Source organism: Bufo gargarizans, chromosome 7, assembly GCF_014858855.1.
Source record: "Bufo gargarizans isolate SCDJY-AF-19 chromosome 7, ASM1485885v1, whole genome shotgun sequence".
Lineage (NCBI taxonomy): Eukaryota > Metazoa > Chordata > Amphibia > Anura > Bufonidae > Bufo > Bufo gargarizans.
This window is the reverse complement of record NC_058086.1, coordinates 153792248-153810191: the sequence shown is the minus strand read 5'-3', so window position 1 is coordinate 153810191 and position 17944 is coordinate 153792248. Positions and strand designations below refer to the sequence as shown.

The 17944-nt window shown below is 40.7% G+C and overlaps 1 protein-coding gene across 1 annotated transcript in view; it reads right to left on the bottom strand.

Moving 5' to 3' along the window:
* LOC122943767 (calcium-activated chloride channel regulator 1-like) overlaps nucleotides 1–17944 on the bottom strand; it is a 66295-nt gene that overhangs the window by 4179 nt on the left and 44172 nt on the right. The window contains 2 exon segments of the mRNA XM_044301784.1: nucleotides 10536–10806; nucleotides 14043–14264. Of these exon segments, the coding sequence (XP_044157719.1) occupies nucleotides 10536–10806; nucleotides 14043–14264 (493 nt within the window).

Sequence of the window (17944 nt, the reverse complement as noted above, 5' to 3'; positions counted from 1 at the left end):
CAGAGCGCTGTATATTACCCAGTGCAAGTGCTTGGTATAGCAGCTCAGCCTCATTGATTTGAATAGAGCTGAGCTGCAATTAGGCCACGTGAGCAATGTACGGTGATGTCACTGGCCTCAGAAATGGTCACAGCATTCACAGAGCACCCAGCCTCTTCTAAAAGCTTATAGGTGGGGATCCTGGGTGTTGGACTGCAGCAGATCTGAAATTGATGACCTATCCTAAGGATCGGCTCATAAATGTCTATCCCCAGATAACCTCTTTAAATATAATTTGAGCTTTTATATTATTTGAAAAGCCCATTCTCAAAGAAACTATCAAAGATGAGAAATATCAGTGCTCTTAACCAGGGATGCACCTAGCCTTTCGTCTACCTGAGGCAAAAACTGAAATGGCGCCACCCCCGCCCCCACCACCACCAATGCCAATTTCTTAACCAAACCCCTCCATCCCTACTGTTAACAACATACTTGGAAAACATTACATACAGAGCTACAAAACATGCAGGGTAATACAGCGCCACATACTTCTTACATCCAGTGATGTGTTCTCTGATGTAGACGTTCTATTTCTTTATCTTCTCCATTCAGACCAGACCGCCAAAACGATTTCTTTCTTATGTGCCAGTACAAAAAATGCTCCCTTATAATGTTTGTCAGTACAAAAAATGACCCCCTTTTAGTGCTGCCAGTACAATGAATTTCCCCCAAAAAATTACCCCTTATAATGTTTGCCAGTTCAAAAACAACCTCTTATGTGTTCCGATACTAAAAAATGATCCCTTACAATGTGCACTAAGTACAAAAAATTCCCCCTTATGTGCCAGTACCAAAAATGCTCCCTTATAATGTGTGTCAGTACAAAAAATTACCCCCTTTTAGTGCTGCCAGTACAACGAATTTCCCCACAGTGGCCCCCTTATAATGTGTGCCAGTACAAAAATGCTGCTTTTTACAGCCTCAATGTCCTCATAGTGCTTTCTCCAGTTACAAAATAATGACCCCCCCACTCCATTGTGGCCCAACACCATGCTGTCAAATAAAAATAATAAACTCAAATACTTACCTCCATTCTGCTATCGGCAATGCAGTGCAAGACACAGACCTCTTCTAGTCTGTGCCTGAGCTCTATGCTGTCGTGAATACAGCGATGCAGTTGAATATGTAGAGATGAATGTTTCCACAATGGAAGCGCTCTTTGCCCATGGCCCTTCTGCTACCCCCCTCTACCCACTGCTGCCTGAGGCAATCGCCTCGCCTCACCTCACCTCATTGGTGGTGCACCCCTGCTCTTAACACAGTATCCAGTGTGTAGAAATAAGTAATCACATTCTATATTCCATATACAGGTGAGCTGTGCAACAATGGAAATGGAAGAATTATTATCTGTGATATTATTTATAGTTAGGAGCACTCTATACTTACCATATTCCCTACAGGATACATGAAATCTATTGTACTGTTTTTACCTTTAAAGGGATTGTCAAGGATTTTTATAACTTACCTCCCTACCCACCCAGCTGTACCTGTGAAGAAATCTCTACTTACCTTCTCTCTACCTCTCCGTTCTGGCTCCTGGGCTGCTTTCACTATACTTTTGGTCGCTACCTATCAACTTCCACATGGACGAGGTCACCTATGCTGCTGTAGTCAGTGACTGTTCTTAATGTTGACATGTCCCCAAGAAATGTAAAATACAAATCATGGACAGTCCCCTTAAATTTCACAGCTTATTCATAATGTACTTAATGTAACCAAATCAGTTGCTCAAGATGTACAAATTAACTTGTGATTAAAAGAAATCTATTACACCCTATTGTCCTTTTTAGCAGGTGACTAAACCATAGGCAGAGTATTTGCTATTGAATCCTCCTACTGCCCCATGTTGTAGGCAGGTCCAAATTGACAGAATAAGGGCCAACACAAGTAGGCAGAGACAACAGAAGTAGGCAGGGACTACAATACTGTAGTGACACAAAATACTGCCCCAGCAAAAGCAAATAGCACAGTGCAGCGCAAAATACTGCTGCCTTCACTACAGTATTCAACTGTATCACCGTCCTAAGGAGTTCAGGAGGACACCTGTGGATGTTGGCAAGATGCATAAGTACCTGATGTTCCTAGCATTAATTAATGCTAAGAGCATCAGATAGTTCTCTACCTGCCTGGCAGCCGTGAAGAGGGCTCAGGCATCTCCCTGGGCATCCGTCCACATGGAAAGTTCCCTGTAGTGTCCATGGCCAGTCTACCCCTGCCTGCAAGCTGAGAAGGTGCATGTAATCTTGTGACCGAGTTGCAAAAGTGACAAGAAATTAAATTTCTTTGGCATGCTCAATTAGGTGGACTTACTGTTCGGTGCTGTTCCAGTATGTGTGTGTGAAAGAGATTCTACCTTAAGAAATGTCTCTGTACAAATGACTAGGACGCTAACTGTTTGGTGTGGGACACTTAGTGGTGCGGGGGAAAGTCTTCTTGGTTGCAACGTGCCTTTCTGAGGAACTAGTAGTGGGAGCATGGTCCTTTTTGTCCCAGTAAAGGATTTCTATACATAAGGTGAAATTGTTGTTAAGCAACTGTTCAAGTAATTTGTTGAACATTTGTTGCAAAGTGTTTTTCAAGTGTTTGCAAAATGCCATCAGACTGCCACCACTTACTAGTCACTATTATCTTCAGGCATATTGGTATCAAGGTTAGACTGGCCCTTTGTAGTAAACTCTGACATGGACCTCTACTAATAATTATATTTATTTATATAGTGTCACCATATTCTGCAACACTTTACAAATTCAGAGGGTTCATGTACAAAAGAAAAGACATCACAATGTAAGTGGCTAATATACACCTAAACCACTAGGAGTGAGAGCGCTGCTTGTAAAAGTTTACAATCTATGAGAAAGTGGGGGGGACACAAGAGGTAGTTGATTGTGATATATAGTAGTCAAGCCATTTTTGTACTGAAAGCAGTGGTGTAGGCAGATCTGTTTCAGGTGTGGGGCAGTTAGAAGATCAAGTTCAGGTCTGAGGTGTTGGGGGGGGGAGGGTTACAAGGGGAACAGTCAGTTTAGGAAGCTTGATAAGCCTGACTGAAAAGATGTGTTTTTAAGACACATTTGAAGGTGGGGATATTGGAAATTGACCTGATATTCCGGGGCGATCATCCCAGAGAGTAGGTGCAGCTCGAGAAAAGTCTCGAAGACAGGAGTGAGAAGTACGAATTTTGGAGGATTTTAATCTTGAATCCCTAACAGAACGGAGAGCACGAGTAGGGTGGTATATGGAAATGAGGGAGGAGATGGGTTGAGGGGTGGAGTATGTGAAAGATAGCATAAAATCTAATTTGATACAAGTTAGCGAGAACAATTTATAGTCAGTTTGGGTTACCTTGCAGCTTGATAATCATAAGGTAACTCGTGTAGGTGTGATATATAGACCACCTAGCCAAGTCAAATAATTAGATGATCTACTAGTTGAGGAAATAGCTAAAATGACATTGATGGGGGAAGTTATCATTATGGGAGATTTCAATCTTCCAGATGTAAACTGGAAAACCAAAATAGCTAGTTCTGCCAGGAGTACAGATATTCTAAATACCCTACTGGGATTATCTCTACAGCAAGTAGTGGAGGAGCCAACCCGGAAGGAGGCCATTTTAGATTTAGTATTCACAAATGGGAATTTGGTATCTGATATTACTGTAGGGGAAAGCTTGGGATCTAGTGATCACCAGTCAGTGTGGTTTACTATAAGTACAGTGACTGAGTCACACCACACAAAAACAAAAGTTTTAGATTTTATAAAAACTGACTTTTCTAAAATTAGATTAGTGGTATACGAGTCCCTTATCAGACTGGAACAATTTTATTGGAGTCCTAGAGAAATGGGACTACTTAAAAGTGGCACTATTGAAGGCAACAGAAAATTGCATTAGGCTTGTCAGTAAAAGCAAAAAAAAGGAAGAGACCACTGTGGTACTCAGCAGAAGTGGCCAAAATCATTAAAAACAAAAAGAAAGCATTTAGGAATTATAAAAAAAAAAATGGGGATGACAGGCAAATTTATAAGATTAGGCAGAGAGATGCCAAACAAGTTATAAGAGCTTCTAAAGCACAGACAGAAGAGAAATTAGGTCAGTCAGGGAAAAAAGGCGATAAGGCATTCTTCAGATACATAAATGAAAAAAGGAAACTAAAACAAGGAATTACCAAATTAAAAACAAAATAAGGAACTTATATGGAAGAAGATAAAGAACTAGCTGACTGCCTCAATGAATACTTCTGTTCAGTTTTTACAAAGGAAAATTAAGCAGAAGGACCTCAGTTAGGAAAGAAGACTAATGAATCTTTTGATGCATGTGTCTTTACAGAGGAAGAGGTTCTAAGTCAACTGTCTAAAATTAATACAAATAAGTCACAGGGGCCTGATGGGATACACCCAAAGCTATTAAAAGAGCTCAGCGGTGAACTAGCAAAACCATTAACAGATGTATTTAACCAATCACTGGCAACAGGAGTCGTCCCAGAAGATTGGAAATTAGCAAATGTTGTGGCTATTCACAAGAAAGGTAGTAGGGAGGAATCAGGCAACTATAGGCCAGTAAGCCTGACATCAATAGTGGGGAAATTAATGGAAACCATACTTAAGGAGAGGATTGTGGAATATCTAAAATCCCATGGATTGAAAGATGAAAAACAGCACAGGTTTACTTGAGGGAGATCATGTCAAACTAATCTTATTGATTTTTTTGATTGGGTGACTAAAATAATAGATGGAGGAGGTTCAGTAGACATCCCTTATCTAGACTTTAGTAAGGCTTTTGATACTGTCCCACATAGAAGGCTTATCAATAAAGTGCAGTCTTTGGGCTTGGACTCCCATATTGTTGAATTGATTAGGCAGTGGCTGAAGGACAGGCAACAGAGGGTTGTAGTCAATGGAATATATTCAGACCAAGGTCTTGTTACCAGTGGGGTACCTCAGGGATCTGTTCTGGGACCCATATTGTTTAATATCTTTATCAGTGAAATTGCAGAAGGCCTCAATGGTAAGGTGTGTCTTTTTGCTGATGACACAAAGATTTGTAACAGGGTTGATGTTCCTGGAGGGATACACCAAATGGAAAAGGACTTAGGAAAACTAGAGGAATGGTCAAAAATCTGGCAACTAAAATTTAATGTTGATAAGTGCAGGATAATGCACCTGGGACGTAAAAACCCAAGAGCAGAATAAAAAATCAGTGATACAGTCCTAACCTCAGTATCTGAGGAAAGGTCTTTAGGGATCATTATTTCAGAAGACTTAAAGGTAGGCAGACAATGTCATAGAGCAGCAGGAAATGCTAGCAGAATGCTTGGGTGTATAGGGAGAGGAATTAGCAGTAGAAAGAGGGAGGTGCTCATGCCGCTCTACAGAGCATTAGTGAGACCTCATTTGGAGTATTGTGCTCAGTACTGGAGACCATCTCCAGAAGGATATTGATACTTTGGAGAGAGTTCAGAGAAGAGCTACTAAACTGGTACATGGATTGCAGGATAAAACTTACCAGGAAAGATTAAAGGACCTTAACATGTATAGCTTGGAAGAAAGATGAGACAGAGGGGATATGATAGGAACTTTTAAATACATAAAGGGAATCAACAAGGTAAAAGAGGAGAGAATATTTAAAAGAAGAAAAACTGCTACAAGAGGACATAGTTTTAAATTAGAGGGGCAAAGGTTTAAAAGTAATATCAGGAAGTATTACTTTACTTTGAGAGTAGTGGATGCATGGAATAGCCTTCCTTCAGAAGTGGCAGCTGCAAATACAGTGGAGGAGTTTAAGCATGCATGGGATAGGCTTAAGGCCATCCTTCATATAAGATAGGGCCAGGGGCTATCCATAATATTTAGTATATTGGGCAGACTAGATGGGCCAAATGGTTCTGATCTGCCGACACATTCGATGTATGGAAGTGCAGCAATGTGGAGCGTTTTGTGGGTGACAGTGAGAAGTTTGAACTGTATTCTGTGGTGGATGGGCAACCAGTGAAGTGACTGGCACAGACTAGTATCATCAGTATAGTGGGTGGATAAATAGATGAGCCTGGCTGCAGCATTTAGGACAGACTGAAGGGGGAGAGTTTAGTAAGAGGGAGACCAATTAGTAATGAGTTACAGTAGTCAAGACAATAATAAATTTAAAGCAACAACAAGACTTTTGGCCATTTCCACCGTAAGAAAAGGGAGGATTCTGAAGATATTTTTGGGGTGCAGACAACAAGAGCGAGTAAGTGATTGATTATTGGGAACAAGGGAAATATCCAAGTCAAACATGGCACCAAGACAGCAGGTGTGCTGCCCAGGAGTTATGATAGTGCCCCAGACTGAAATTGAAATATTTCGTTTAGGTGGGTTAATAGATGGGGGAAAGACAAGAAGTTCCATTTTTGATACAGAGAGGACATGATGTTAGAGACAGCTGCCAGACAATTACTGGTGTTTTGGAGTAAAGCAGGGGTAATGTCAGGGGATGAAGTGTATAGTTGGGTGTTGTTAGCATAGAGATGGAACTGAAAGCCAAATTTACTGATAGTCTGTATGATGGGGGCTGTGTAGAGAGAAGAGTAGAGGACCTAGGACTGAACCCTGAGGGACATCAAGAGGAAGGGTAAAAGTAGCCAGCAAGTAATACACTAAAGGAGTAGCCAGAGAGGTATGAAGAGAACCAGGAGAGCCCAGTGTCCTTAAAACCAATTGAGTGGAGCATGGTGAGGAGGAGTTTGTGGTGTACTGTATCAAATGCTGCAGAGAAATCCAGAATAATCAGTACAGAATAGTCACCATTCTCTTTTTTTCTGTCAGGAGATCATTAAACACTTTAGTAAGGACAGTTTCTGTAGAGTGGAAAGGCAGGTTGTAAGAGGTCAAGAAGAGAGATAGCTTACTAAGTGAGAGTGGATGAGATGTTCAAGGAGTTTAGAGATGAAGGGAAGGTTTTTTATATTACTGAAGTTATAACAGAATGTTTAAAAGAGGATGCAAAGATACTGTACCAGTAGTACTGGAGTTATAACAGAATGTTTAACAGAGGATGCAAAGATACTGTACCAGAAGAGTGAGGTTAAATATTTTAATAAGGTGAGTGGTGATAGCTGGGGAGAGGAACTGAAGAAGATGTTAGGGAATAGGATCACTGCTGCAGGGCATGGGTCGAGAAGAAGAGAGCAGCCTGGAGACTTAATCATCTGTTATAAGTTCAAAAGAGGAGAGAGAGAATATTGAAGTGGAAGGGAGTAGGATTTAAATTTGTTGGGGACTGGGAGATTATTTCCTTCCAGATATTGCCAATCTTATCTCTGAAGTAAGTGACTATGTCATCAATGCAGAGGTCAGTGACAGGTTCTTAAACTTTAGGGCTTAGAAGGGAATGAAAAGGGTAATTTTGGGTTGAGAGTTATGAGATGAGAGAGGTGAAGTACTTCTGTTTGGCAATATTGTGGGCTGAATTGTATGTTTTAAACATGAATTTATAATGGAGGAAGTCTGCTGATATTCATGATTTTCTCCATAAGCGTTCTGCACATCTGGAAAACTGCTGGAGAAAAAGTGTTTCAGGTGTGTGCCGGGGTTGCTGTGTTCTGTGTTGGGAGAGTCGGAATGATATTAAAGCTGCTTTATCTAGGATGGTTTTGAGGGTATGGTTGTAAAGATTGGCAGCCAGGTCTGGACAGTAGAGGGAAAACATTAGGGTAAGAGCTAACTATAGGGTGTCAATGAGTTCCTGGCAGTTAATGGTGCGTAGGTTTCTATAAGTGTGAAAAGTAGGATTGTTGTGAGAAGAGTGAGAAGTCTTAATAGTAAAAGAAAGAAGATTGTGGTCAGAAAGTGGGAAGGATGAGTTAATAAAGTTTGAGGCTAAGCAGTAACGGAAGAATACTAGATGAAGTGTATTTCCCTGTTCATGCGTGGCAGAGGACATAAGTTGTGAGGAGGTTATAGAGAGAAAGTGAGAGTCTGATTGGGAGATAGGATCATCAATAGGGATATTAAAATCGCCCATAATAAGAGTTGGTGATTCATGAATCGGTCGGGGAGCCTGGGGGACGATAGACAACTGCAACTCGCAGAGGGAATGGGCGGAAGAGTCTGATAGTATGGACTTTAAAAGAGGGTAATATGAGAGAGGGTACAGGGGGAATGACCTGAAATGTGCACTGTGGAGAAAGTAGTATGCCTTCTCCTCCACCATGTCTGTCATAAGGTCTAGGGGCATGGGAGAAGTGAGGTCCCCCGGCAGGGGCAGCAATGTCAGAATGTTGAAGACAAGGTTTCTGCAAGGGTCAGCAAGTTCAAAGAGTGTGAGAGGAAAAACATGTGAATTGTGGGGAGTTTGTTACAAACCAACTGTGTGTTCCATAGGCACAGTTAAAAGAGACTGGAGAAAATATACAGTGAATATTAAGGCACTAAAGTTCCAGCAGAAGACAACCATATTTTAAGATGATTTTAGAAGTAACAATTGCGGTTAGGGTCTTTCTTATTACTTCACAAATAACCTTTATTTAACATTTGAGTATGTTATTATAACAGTATACTGTAGGTTCGCCATGTAAGTAAAAGTGGATAGGCTCATGTTCTGTATAGAACTGCGAGTTAGATCTCACAGTAATTTTCTCTGGTAGTCCCTATAGAACTCCAGTCTGAAAGTAGTCAATAGGTCTGGGTACTCATAGAGCACAGTATTAAGATTACAAGGTCATGGTCCTAAGTGGTGGACTTACAGTTAAATTTTAAATACCATAGCTGCAAATGATTACTTTGGTCCCAAAGATACAGTTAAACACCACCTCATTTATATATATATATATATATATATATATATATATATATATGAAACTGTACAGTCTTATGATATAGAAGTATTAGCACAATAGTACAGTCCTGATCAAAAGTTTAAGACCACTTGAAAAATGGCAAAAAAACATATTTTACATTGTTGGATCTTAACAAGTTTCCAAGTAGAGCTTCAATATGCAACAAGAAGAAATGAGAATGAGACAAAACATTTTTTGAGCATTCAATTAATTAAAAATAACGATTAAACTGAAACAGGCTGGTTTTCAGCTGATCAAAATTTTAGGACCACATGCCTTTAAAAGGCCAAATCTGTGCGAAGATGTCGATTCATTGTCATTTTCTGTCAGGTAGTCACACATTGTTATGGCAAAGGCAAAAAAACTCTCCCTTTTTGAACGTGGTCGGGTTGTTGAACTGCATAAGCAGGGTCTCTCACAGCGTGCCATCGCTGCTGAGGTGGGATGCAGTAAGACAGTCATTTGGAATTTCTTAAATGATCCTGAGGGTTATGGAATAAAAAAGTCAAGTGGAAGACCCAAAGAAATTTAATCAGCACTGAACCCGAGGATCCAATTGGCTGTCCGTCAAGACACTGGACGATCCTCGACCCAAATTAAGGCCCTTACTGGTGCTGACTGCAGCCCCATAACCATCAGACGGCACCTGAGACTGAAGGGCTTCAAAAACAAAAAACGTCTTCAAAGACCTCGTCTCCTTGAACCCCACAGAACTGCTCATTTGGACTTTGCAAGAGAGCACCAAACATGGGGGATTCAAAGGTGGAAGAAAGTTTTATTCTCTGATGAGAAAAAATTTAACCTTGTTGGTCCTGATGGTTTCCAACGTTACTGGCATAACAAGCAGATCCCACCTGTGGAGCGGGTGCCATAATGGTCTGGGGTGCTTTTTCCTCCAGTGGAATAATGGAGCTTCAGGAAGTGCAGGGGCGTCAAACGGCCGCTGGCTATGTCCAGATGTTGCAGAGAGCATTCCTCATGACTGAGGGCCCTCGTCTGTGTGGTAACGACTGGGTTTTTCAACAGGACAGTGCTACAGTACACAATGCCCGCAGGAGAAGGGACTTCTTCCAGGAGAATAACACCACTCTTTTGGCCCATCCTGCATGTTCCCCTGATCTAAATCCAATTGAGAACCTTTGGGGATGGATGGCAAGGGAAGTTTACAAAAATGGACAACAGTTCCAAACAGTAGATGGCCTTCATGCGGCCGTCTTCACCACTTGGAGAAATGTTCCCACTCACCTCATGGAAACGCTTGCATCAAGCATGCCGAAAGGAATTTTGGAAGTGATAAACAATAACGGCGGAGCTACTCATTACTGAGTTCATGTTTGGAAGTTGGATTTCTGTTTTGGGGGGTTTATTTTTTTTTTTTAGGTGTGGTCCTAAACTTTTGATCAGCTGAAAAACAGCCTGTTTCAGTTTATCCGCTGTTTTCATTAAATTGAATGCTCAAAAAATGTTTTGTCTCGCTCCCATTTCTTCTTGTTGCATGTTGAAGCTCGACTTGGAACCTTGTTAAGATCCAGCCATGCTAAATATGTTTTTTTGCCATTTTTTAAGTGGTCTTAAACTTTTGATCAGGACTGTATAAGTACAGTATGCATATTCATCTGAAGATGAACATCCATTACAAATAACAACGGGCCATGATAACAACACTTGGTAAACACATATACTAACCTGCTCCGTTGTCCAGAAGTTCTAGGGTCACTATTGCTCCACTGACAGGTTCAATCATTGCAGTAACCTTTGCTCCAGTGACAGGCATCAGTCCTTGACTTACTGATGCATAGATAACCATAGGGTTGGGAAACTGGTTTGTGTCTTGGTTCATATGAGCATTTACAACGATTGGAGGAACATTTGCATCTGAAGCTTTAGAATTTACAACTAAACCTAAAACCTCAACGGAACTACGTGAATTGCAAAGACTGTAAATCCAGGGTCCATTCTAAAAGATAAGGAAAGCCTTGTCATAATCAAATTTTTCACAATTACCACAACAAAAATATAAATATTCAAACAGGTACATTTAAATAGTAGAAGTAGCTGTTAGCTAATTTTTTCCATTGCAATTGCTGCAGCAGTGGGCAATATAGTATGACATACGTAGGGGCCAGAAAAAATGAAGAAGGTCACGGCACTCCAAAGGCTATTCAGTGTTTTTATTACACCACAAAATCAGCAGCAACGTTTCGACAATAGTCTTTTTCAAGCTTGAAAAAGACTATTGTCGAAACGTTGCTGCTGATTTTGTGGTGTAATAAAAACACTGAATAGCCTTTGGAGTGCCGTGACCTTCTTCATTTTTTCTGGTATCTGTGGGGTCTATGAGGCCGGGACCTGACGTCACGAGCACCGCCGCAAAGCCTCTTGAATGCATTCAAGTAAGTGGTGCTGTCCTACCACCTCTTTTTGTTTGATACGTAGGGGCCACTCGCATGAATGGTTGCCCATGTAATAAGCGGCCAAAGCTATGTTCACCACAGCCTGCTGTGGCTCATAGTGAAGGTTCTGAGCAGGAACCCCCCCTATGTTGTCCATATGCCCACATATGGAGTGAATCAATTGAATAGGAGGGAGTTGTCCCATTGAAGTGAACGGGAATGGCTGAGCTGTAATTACATTGTATGATCGCTGCGGTCTCTTCAAACAGCTGATAGGCAGTGGTGCCTGGAGTTGAACCCCCCCCCCCCACTACCACCAATCTGCTATTAGTGTCATATATATATATATATATATATATATATATTTATTAGAACTCTGTTTCTCTTATATACATTTCCAAATCTACAGCAAAGAAATAGAACTGACCTGAAATTTATTGACTGCCTGCAGCCGCCACAAGGGAGAGAAAAGGATCTTAATGCATACAGTCTATACCAGGGGTGCACAACCTTTTTTGGTCTGAGGGCCGCATTGTCACATCGCTCAATTTCAAGGGGCCCCAAATAAGAGGATGGTTATTACCACCTCCTGCTAGTTACAGACGCCATGCAATAACCAGTAAGCATTTTCCCTTACTAGTGGGGAAAGCACTTATTGGTTAACACTTTAATAACTAGGCCTGAACAGACACTTTTTTTTTGTGATTGAGCGCACGTGATGGTTCGAACGGTTGTAACTTTTTTATATGTTGGGAATACCAAAATATTCACTTGACACATAGGCCCTTACAATTTTTTTTTTAGTTTTATTTGGGGAAAATGTACAAAGCATTTTTAAAAGGTATATTTTTTTTCAAACTATAGCTCCTTATTCTTTAAATATGCAAACTGTCACCAAAATGAATTATTATAAATAGTTCCCTATTTTGTGTCGGTTGTTTTGTTATATAATACGTATAGCTTCATAGTGAATGGGGCGATAATGGCCACGGTTTTGGTTGATGTAATGTATTTTATTATTTTTTATATTTTTTAACTTATTTTTTTATATATTTGTGCTACAAATAATATCCTCCATGAGGACATAAAAAGACCTCTAAGGAACACTGACAATTTTAGTTAATTTTTCACTTTTTCCTTTTTATTTTTTGCTTTTATTTGTATTTTATTAATATTTTATTGTATTATTATTTTTTATAATTTATTAATTATTATTTAAATATATTTTTGCCACAAAATATGTCCCCCAAGATCTAGTAAAAAGACTGTTGGGGACAATGAACACTCCACTATTTTGCACTTATTTTTTTATTTTATTTGTTTTTTATTTTTCTTATTTTTATTTTTCTATTTTTTTTAAATATATTTTTGCCACATAATGTGTCCCCCAAAGGATTATAAAAAGACTGTTAGGGGACACTTTTATTTAGCAATTTTTCCTTTTACTTTTTTCTTTTATTTGTATTTCATTTTTGTATTTTTTCATAATTTTCAATTTTTTTGCCACATCATATTTTATTTCTTTTTTTTATTTTATTTGTGTTTTATTATATTTTTTTCACATTTTTTAACTTATTTATATATATATATATATATATATATATATATATATATATATATTTTTTTTTTTTTGCCACATAATTAGTCCCCAAGAGGTCACTGAAAGATTTTGTGGACACATACTTTTTTTTTGCACTATTTCCACTGTAACTGGGGCATCTAAAGGAGCCCCAGTTACAGGGGAAACCAGCCTGCTGTGGGGGCATTGTACACAAGCAGAGCTGATCAGGGTCTCCTCACCCTGCAGCTCTGCACTCCTGTCCCCAAGCTAGGTCTACCCTGCACAGCACGCCACTCGCCTGAGGGGAAGGCAGAAGCGCTGATACACTGCTTCTGCCTTCTCCTCAGCTCCCCCGCTGTCACTGACAGCCGGGAGCAGACCTGGTCCTGCTACAGTGCGGGAGCAGGAGCTGTAATGATCCATCGTGCGGCGCTGCTGGTAGAAACACAGCTGATCTCACGATCAGCTGTGTTTCTGTCCAGGAGGACGGGGGCCGCAAGCCTTGGCTCTGGGGGCCGCATGCTGCCTGCGAGCTACTAGGCTTATCCTATTGATGACTGCAGGCAGACTGAGTTTTATCATTTAACTGTATTTTTATAAAGAGGATTTGGAGCTTTTTACCAGAAAAATAGAACAATAACTGCTAAAAGATAATATAAGAAATGGAGACATGTTAAACTTTCCATGCCGGTCTTAAGTCCCTCTGCACTGCTGGAGGAAGCGCTAAAGTTATGTAGAGACACAAGCTTCTACATAGGTTTGGCGCTTCCTCCAGCAGGCTATGTGACAGACTTAAATCTACACCAGCTCCCTTGCTGGCTTAGATTTAAACCACTTCCACAGCAAAAACTGGCATAGAAAATTATCAATGAGCTAGGCCTGCCTGCCCGCCCGCTTCCCTACCCACGCCCTTTTTCTTGCTACTTCAGAAAAGTGGTGTTAGCAATTTTGCCACAAAATTGTGTGCGACAAAAACTGCAACTTAAATGGCTATATCTATGCCAGCTAGGGAGCTGTTGTAGATTTAAGTCTGTGGCACGGCCTGCTGGAGCAAGATCCAAACTTATGTAGAGGACTGTGCCCCCACATAACTTTGGCGCTTCCTCCAGCAACGCAGAGGGACTTAAGACTCGCCTGGAAAACACCAGTCTTAATAATGTCCCCCTTAATATTTGTTGTAATACTATTTTAGTTGAAATACAATTGATTACTTTGAAATGAGAAATGGGAAAGTGTTACCTCTGCTGTTCCTGGGATGGCAAGCCTTGATGATTTAGAAGTGGAGTCACTGACAAATTGTGACGCAGTATATATCATCCCTTTTGGATCTTCCAAATTAATATTTGGTGCCGCAGTTTGCCAAGTTACCAGAAAGAAAGTTTCATTGCCCACCGTGCTGTCAATGAAAACGGTGCCATTCAAACATTGAGCCGGTGAAAGACTTGAGGCAGTGCTTTCCAGCTGTCAAAATAAGAAAATCTAATGTGAGGTTGAAGTCAATGAACAACACCCCCTCCCAACCTGTGCTGTGAATATGGCTAGAAACTTATTAGGGTAAAGTGTTATACGCAAAAAAATTACGGCAGAACAATGTCCTTATTTGCTTTCATTTTACAAGACAGATCCAGGTTTATCTCTGGCATGTATACATTCACTTAGTATTGATTTTCCAACCACATCTGCTAGATGTTTGTTCCACGCATCTGCTACTCTTTCAGTAAAATAAAATTTTCACACATTATTTCACCTCCCACCCAACTTATTTTAGAGAACGTTAAAATATTGCTGGTTATGAGAACGAGAGTTCTGGAAATGGGACGTTGATCCGTAAATTTACTTGGCATCTGCCTCATTGGGGTTTTTTGCGTTCCTCTGGATCAACACTGTAGATTAATTCTTCCACCATTTATTTTACAGATTCATCTCATTCAGTCAGCAGCAGCCTTATCTCCATTAATATGCTATCTATTTTAAATGTTGGTAAATCTACAGTTCTTTCTCTCATTAAAGGTTTTAATGAGAGTCCAACCACTGAGACTCCTATCAGTCCTGAGAAGGGGAGTCGCATTCTCCAATCTGATGGAGTGGCAGGTCAGGCATACTCCATTTTCTATGAATGCACTGAAAATTGCACTCCATCAGATCGGGGGGAACGGCACCCCCATTCTCTGGATCAGATGGGGTCCCAGCTGTTTGACGTCCAGCAATAAATTAGCTATAACTTTTAAACTTGGCACAACCCCTATATTCTTTATGGCTTTATTCCTTTTTTTCTGCCCTATCCATAGATCCTGGCAGTAACCAAATTTATGGTATAGACCACCATGGATACAGTAACTACCCAAGATTACCACAATTGAAGACATTAACCATTGTCTCTTTCCTCAGCGAGGAATTTCTTGAAATTAGTTTCCGATTCAGCAATTTTTTATTTTTTTATCAATTACTGGATACATTGATTCTACACTAATTGCTCCAATTTCCCCTTAAAATTGGTATATACCACCCTCCAATCTCCTAGGACTCAGATACTCAGATTTTTTATGGAAATATGTTATTTCTGTAATGCCTGTAGGTAGGGACAGACATGTACAGAGAGCCCTGACCTGGAACCCAGCCTACTTTACCTAGCTACTTGAACTTGAAGCCCCAGGCAGCAATACCGCAACTGGTAGACAACCCCTTTGCTACTAAAGTGCAGAGACAGACACCAAGATACAAAGACAACACACAGATATAGTCATACGAAAATGTGTCAGAACCAGGCAGACAACGCAGTACAAAATGATAGACAGAGAGTGGTCAAAAGACAAGCCAAGATTAAATATCAGACGGGATGCACAGTAGAAATCAAGTGAGACAGAGAGTGGTCAAAAGACAAGCCAAAGTCAAAAGCACAAACAAATCCAAATGAATCCAAGAACTCGGAACCGAGCTAGTGAGCCCCCCAAAAACTATTACTGGCACTGGTATATGGCCAGGAAGGGGTTTAAATAGAACACCAAGTCCCAGGATTAGAACCTGATAGGTCATGCACTAGCACACAAGAGCAGAACAGCTGAGTAATCATCCCACTGCTAGACTCCACCAGCAAACGCCCGCTGTGGGGAGAAAGAGTATTCCATCCTGTTGCTAAGGATGCTGTCGTATCACCAGGGAGCATGGCTTAGCAGTGCATCTCTCCAAGAGCAATTGCTTCAAGGCTGGAGATCTCGCCGCTGGAGCCCAGACAGGTAAGTTTGTGACTATTTCTTTTTGTTCATTTTTTGCAAATATTTGCTCTTTCTCCCCGCCCAAGCTCTTGAATGCAATGAGAGCAATAGAAATAGTGACACTGACATACATAGTTGTGGGTAAACGCGTGCTTGTGTTAACAAAAAACATTTAAAATCACACCACACCATCGCATCTTTTATGCTTTATCATATTATAAAGCTTCCAAAAATTGTCCTTTATTGGGAGCAAATGGTGTTTAAACCCACACAGTGTTATGGGAAAATGACAGTGACTTGTTGGGACCAAGCATCCAAAAATTAGGCCTCAACTGTTGCAAATCCCTGTTGTTTATGCCGCTCACATGTTAATGTCAGAAGAAAGACTGGCTTGTTCTGCAAAAGTATCTAAAAATTATGCATTAATGGGGGCAGAATGCTTGCCCGTATTTATACATGAACAAATATTTTTTGTCATAAGAATGAGTGCATGTTCTGAACAAGCCTGGAAAAACTCTGCCTTTTAATTGGGAGCAGCATTCATTAGTGGCTGTGGGAAGAGTATGGTAATAGTGGCGTGTGGTTGCAATAGTAGCAGCAGATGTAGCAGCACAACATGGAACAATCAAGGCAGTAGATATGTGTTGCAGTAGATGTGTGTGGCAGTAGAAATTGCAACTGTTTAGCAGTAATGGAAGTGACAATAGGGGATTAGCAGCAGGGAATAGTGTTGGCAGCAGCAGCACCATCCATACAGTACAAAACATAAACATAGGCAGGCAGACAGCAGTAGCAGCTATATGGTATGGAACATGATGGTAGGCAGCCAGAAAGACAGTTTCAGTGGTATGAGGGTGGCAGCAGTAGTAGCCACACGGTGCAGAACATAATGGAAGGTAAGCATACAGCGGCAGTGGTGTGATGGGGCACTGTTAGCAAGGGCAGATCTACTTATTGGCCTCAATCGGAGTAGTGGGAAAATCCTCATGGATCCATGCCTCGTTCAAGTGATGTTTTGTATCCTGGTGGAAGGCAACTTAGTCCATTTGGGTTTCACAACCCACCTTGTTGCTCTAAAAACCCTAGGGAAGAAAAACAAACGAACCAGCACCTCCATAATAAGTAAATTTGAGAACGCAGGTGCACGCTACCTTGGCTGAAACACAATGAAATTAGTAGAACTACAGGTAACAGCACACTGCTAGTCAATTGCACAAAGATATAAGCAAATACTGAATAAAAAATAACTTCTTGGTGGCCATACTTACTGCAAGGGCAGTTAGAAGCTTTTTGCGCATATAATTGATCAAAAATATGTCGGCCCATCTACCAGACGACAAGGTGGCTTCTAATCAGATGGAACCTACTCTAACATGCCTCTCCTGGGCTTACAGCCTACAATCTGGGCAAAGTAGCAAAAAACCCTCTCTGAGATGACATTGAAAGCTGGGCAAGAGAGAGAGCATGCTGGGCCATTTCAGGCCACTGTTTCAGTCTGCCTCCCCAGAAGCTCATGCGGTCAAAGAACACGGTATGCACCGTAGAAAGGCTAGAGTCCAGGTAGGACTGAACCTTAGTGTTAAGGCGGTACATTCCCATTAGTGTTGATCGCGAATATTCTAATCACAAATTTTTATCGCGAATATTGGCACATCGAGAATTCGCAAATATCTAGATTCTAGAATATAGTCCGATATCTTCGTAATCGCAAATATTCAAGATTTTTTTCATCAGTTCCCATGATCCCTCACTGATTCTTGCTTGTGGGCCAATGAGAAGGCTGCAATATCTTTGACTTTAGGAGTAGTGTTGATCGCAAATTTTTGTATCACAAATTTCTGTATCGTAAATTTTCCGATTGCCGATTTTCGCAATCAAGAAAATAATGACTGGAGATCACGAATTCTCGAATTCATGAATATATGACAA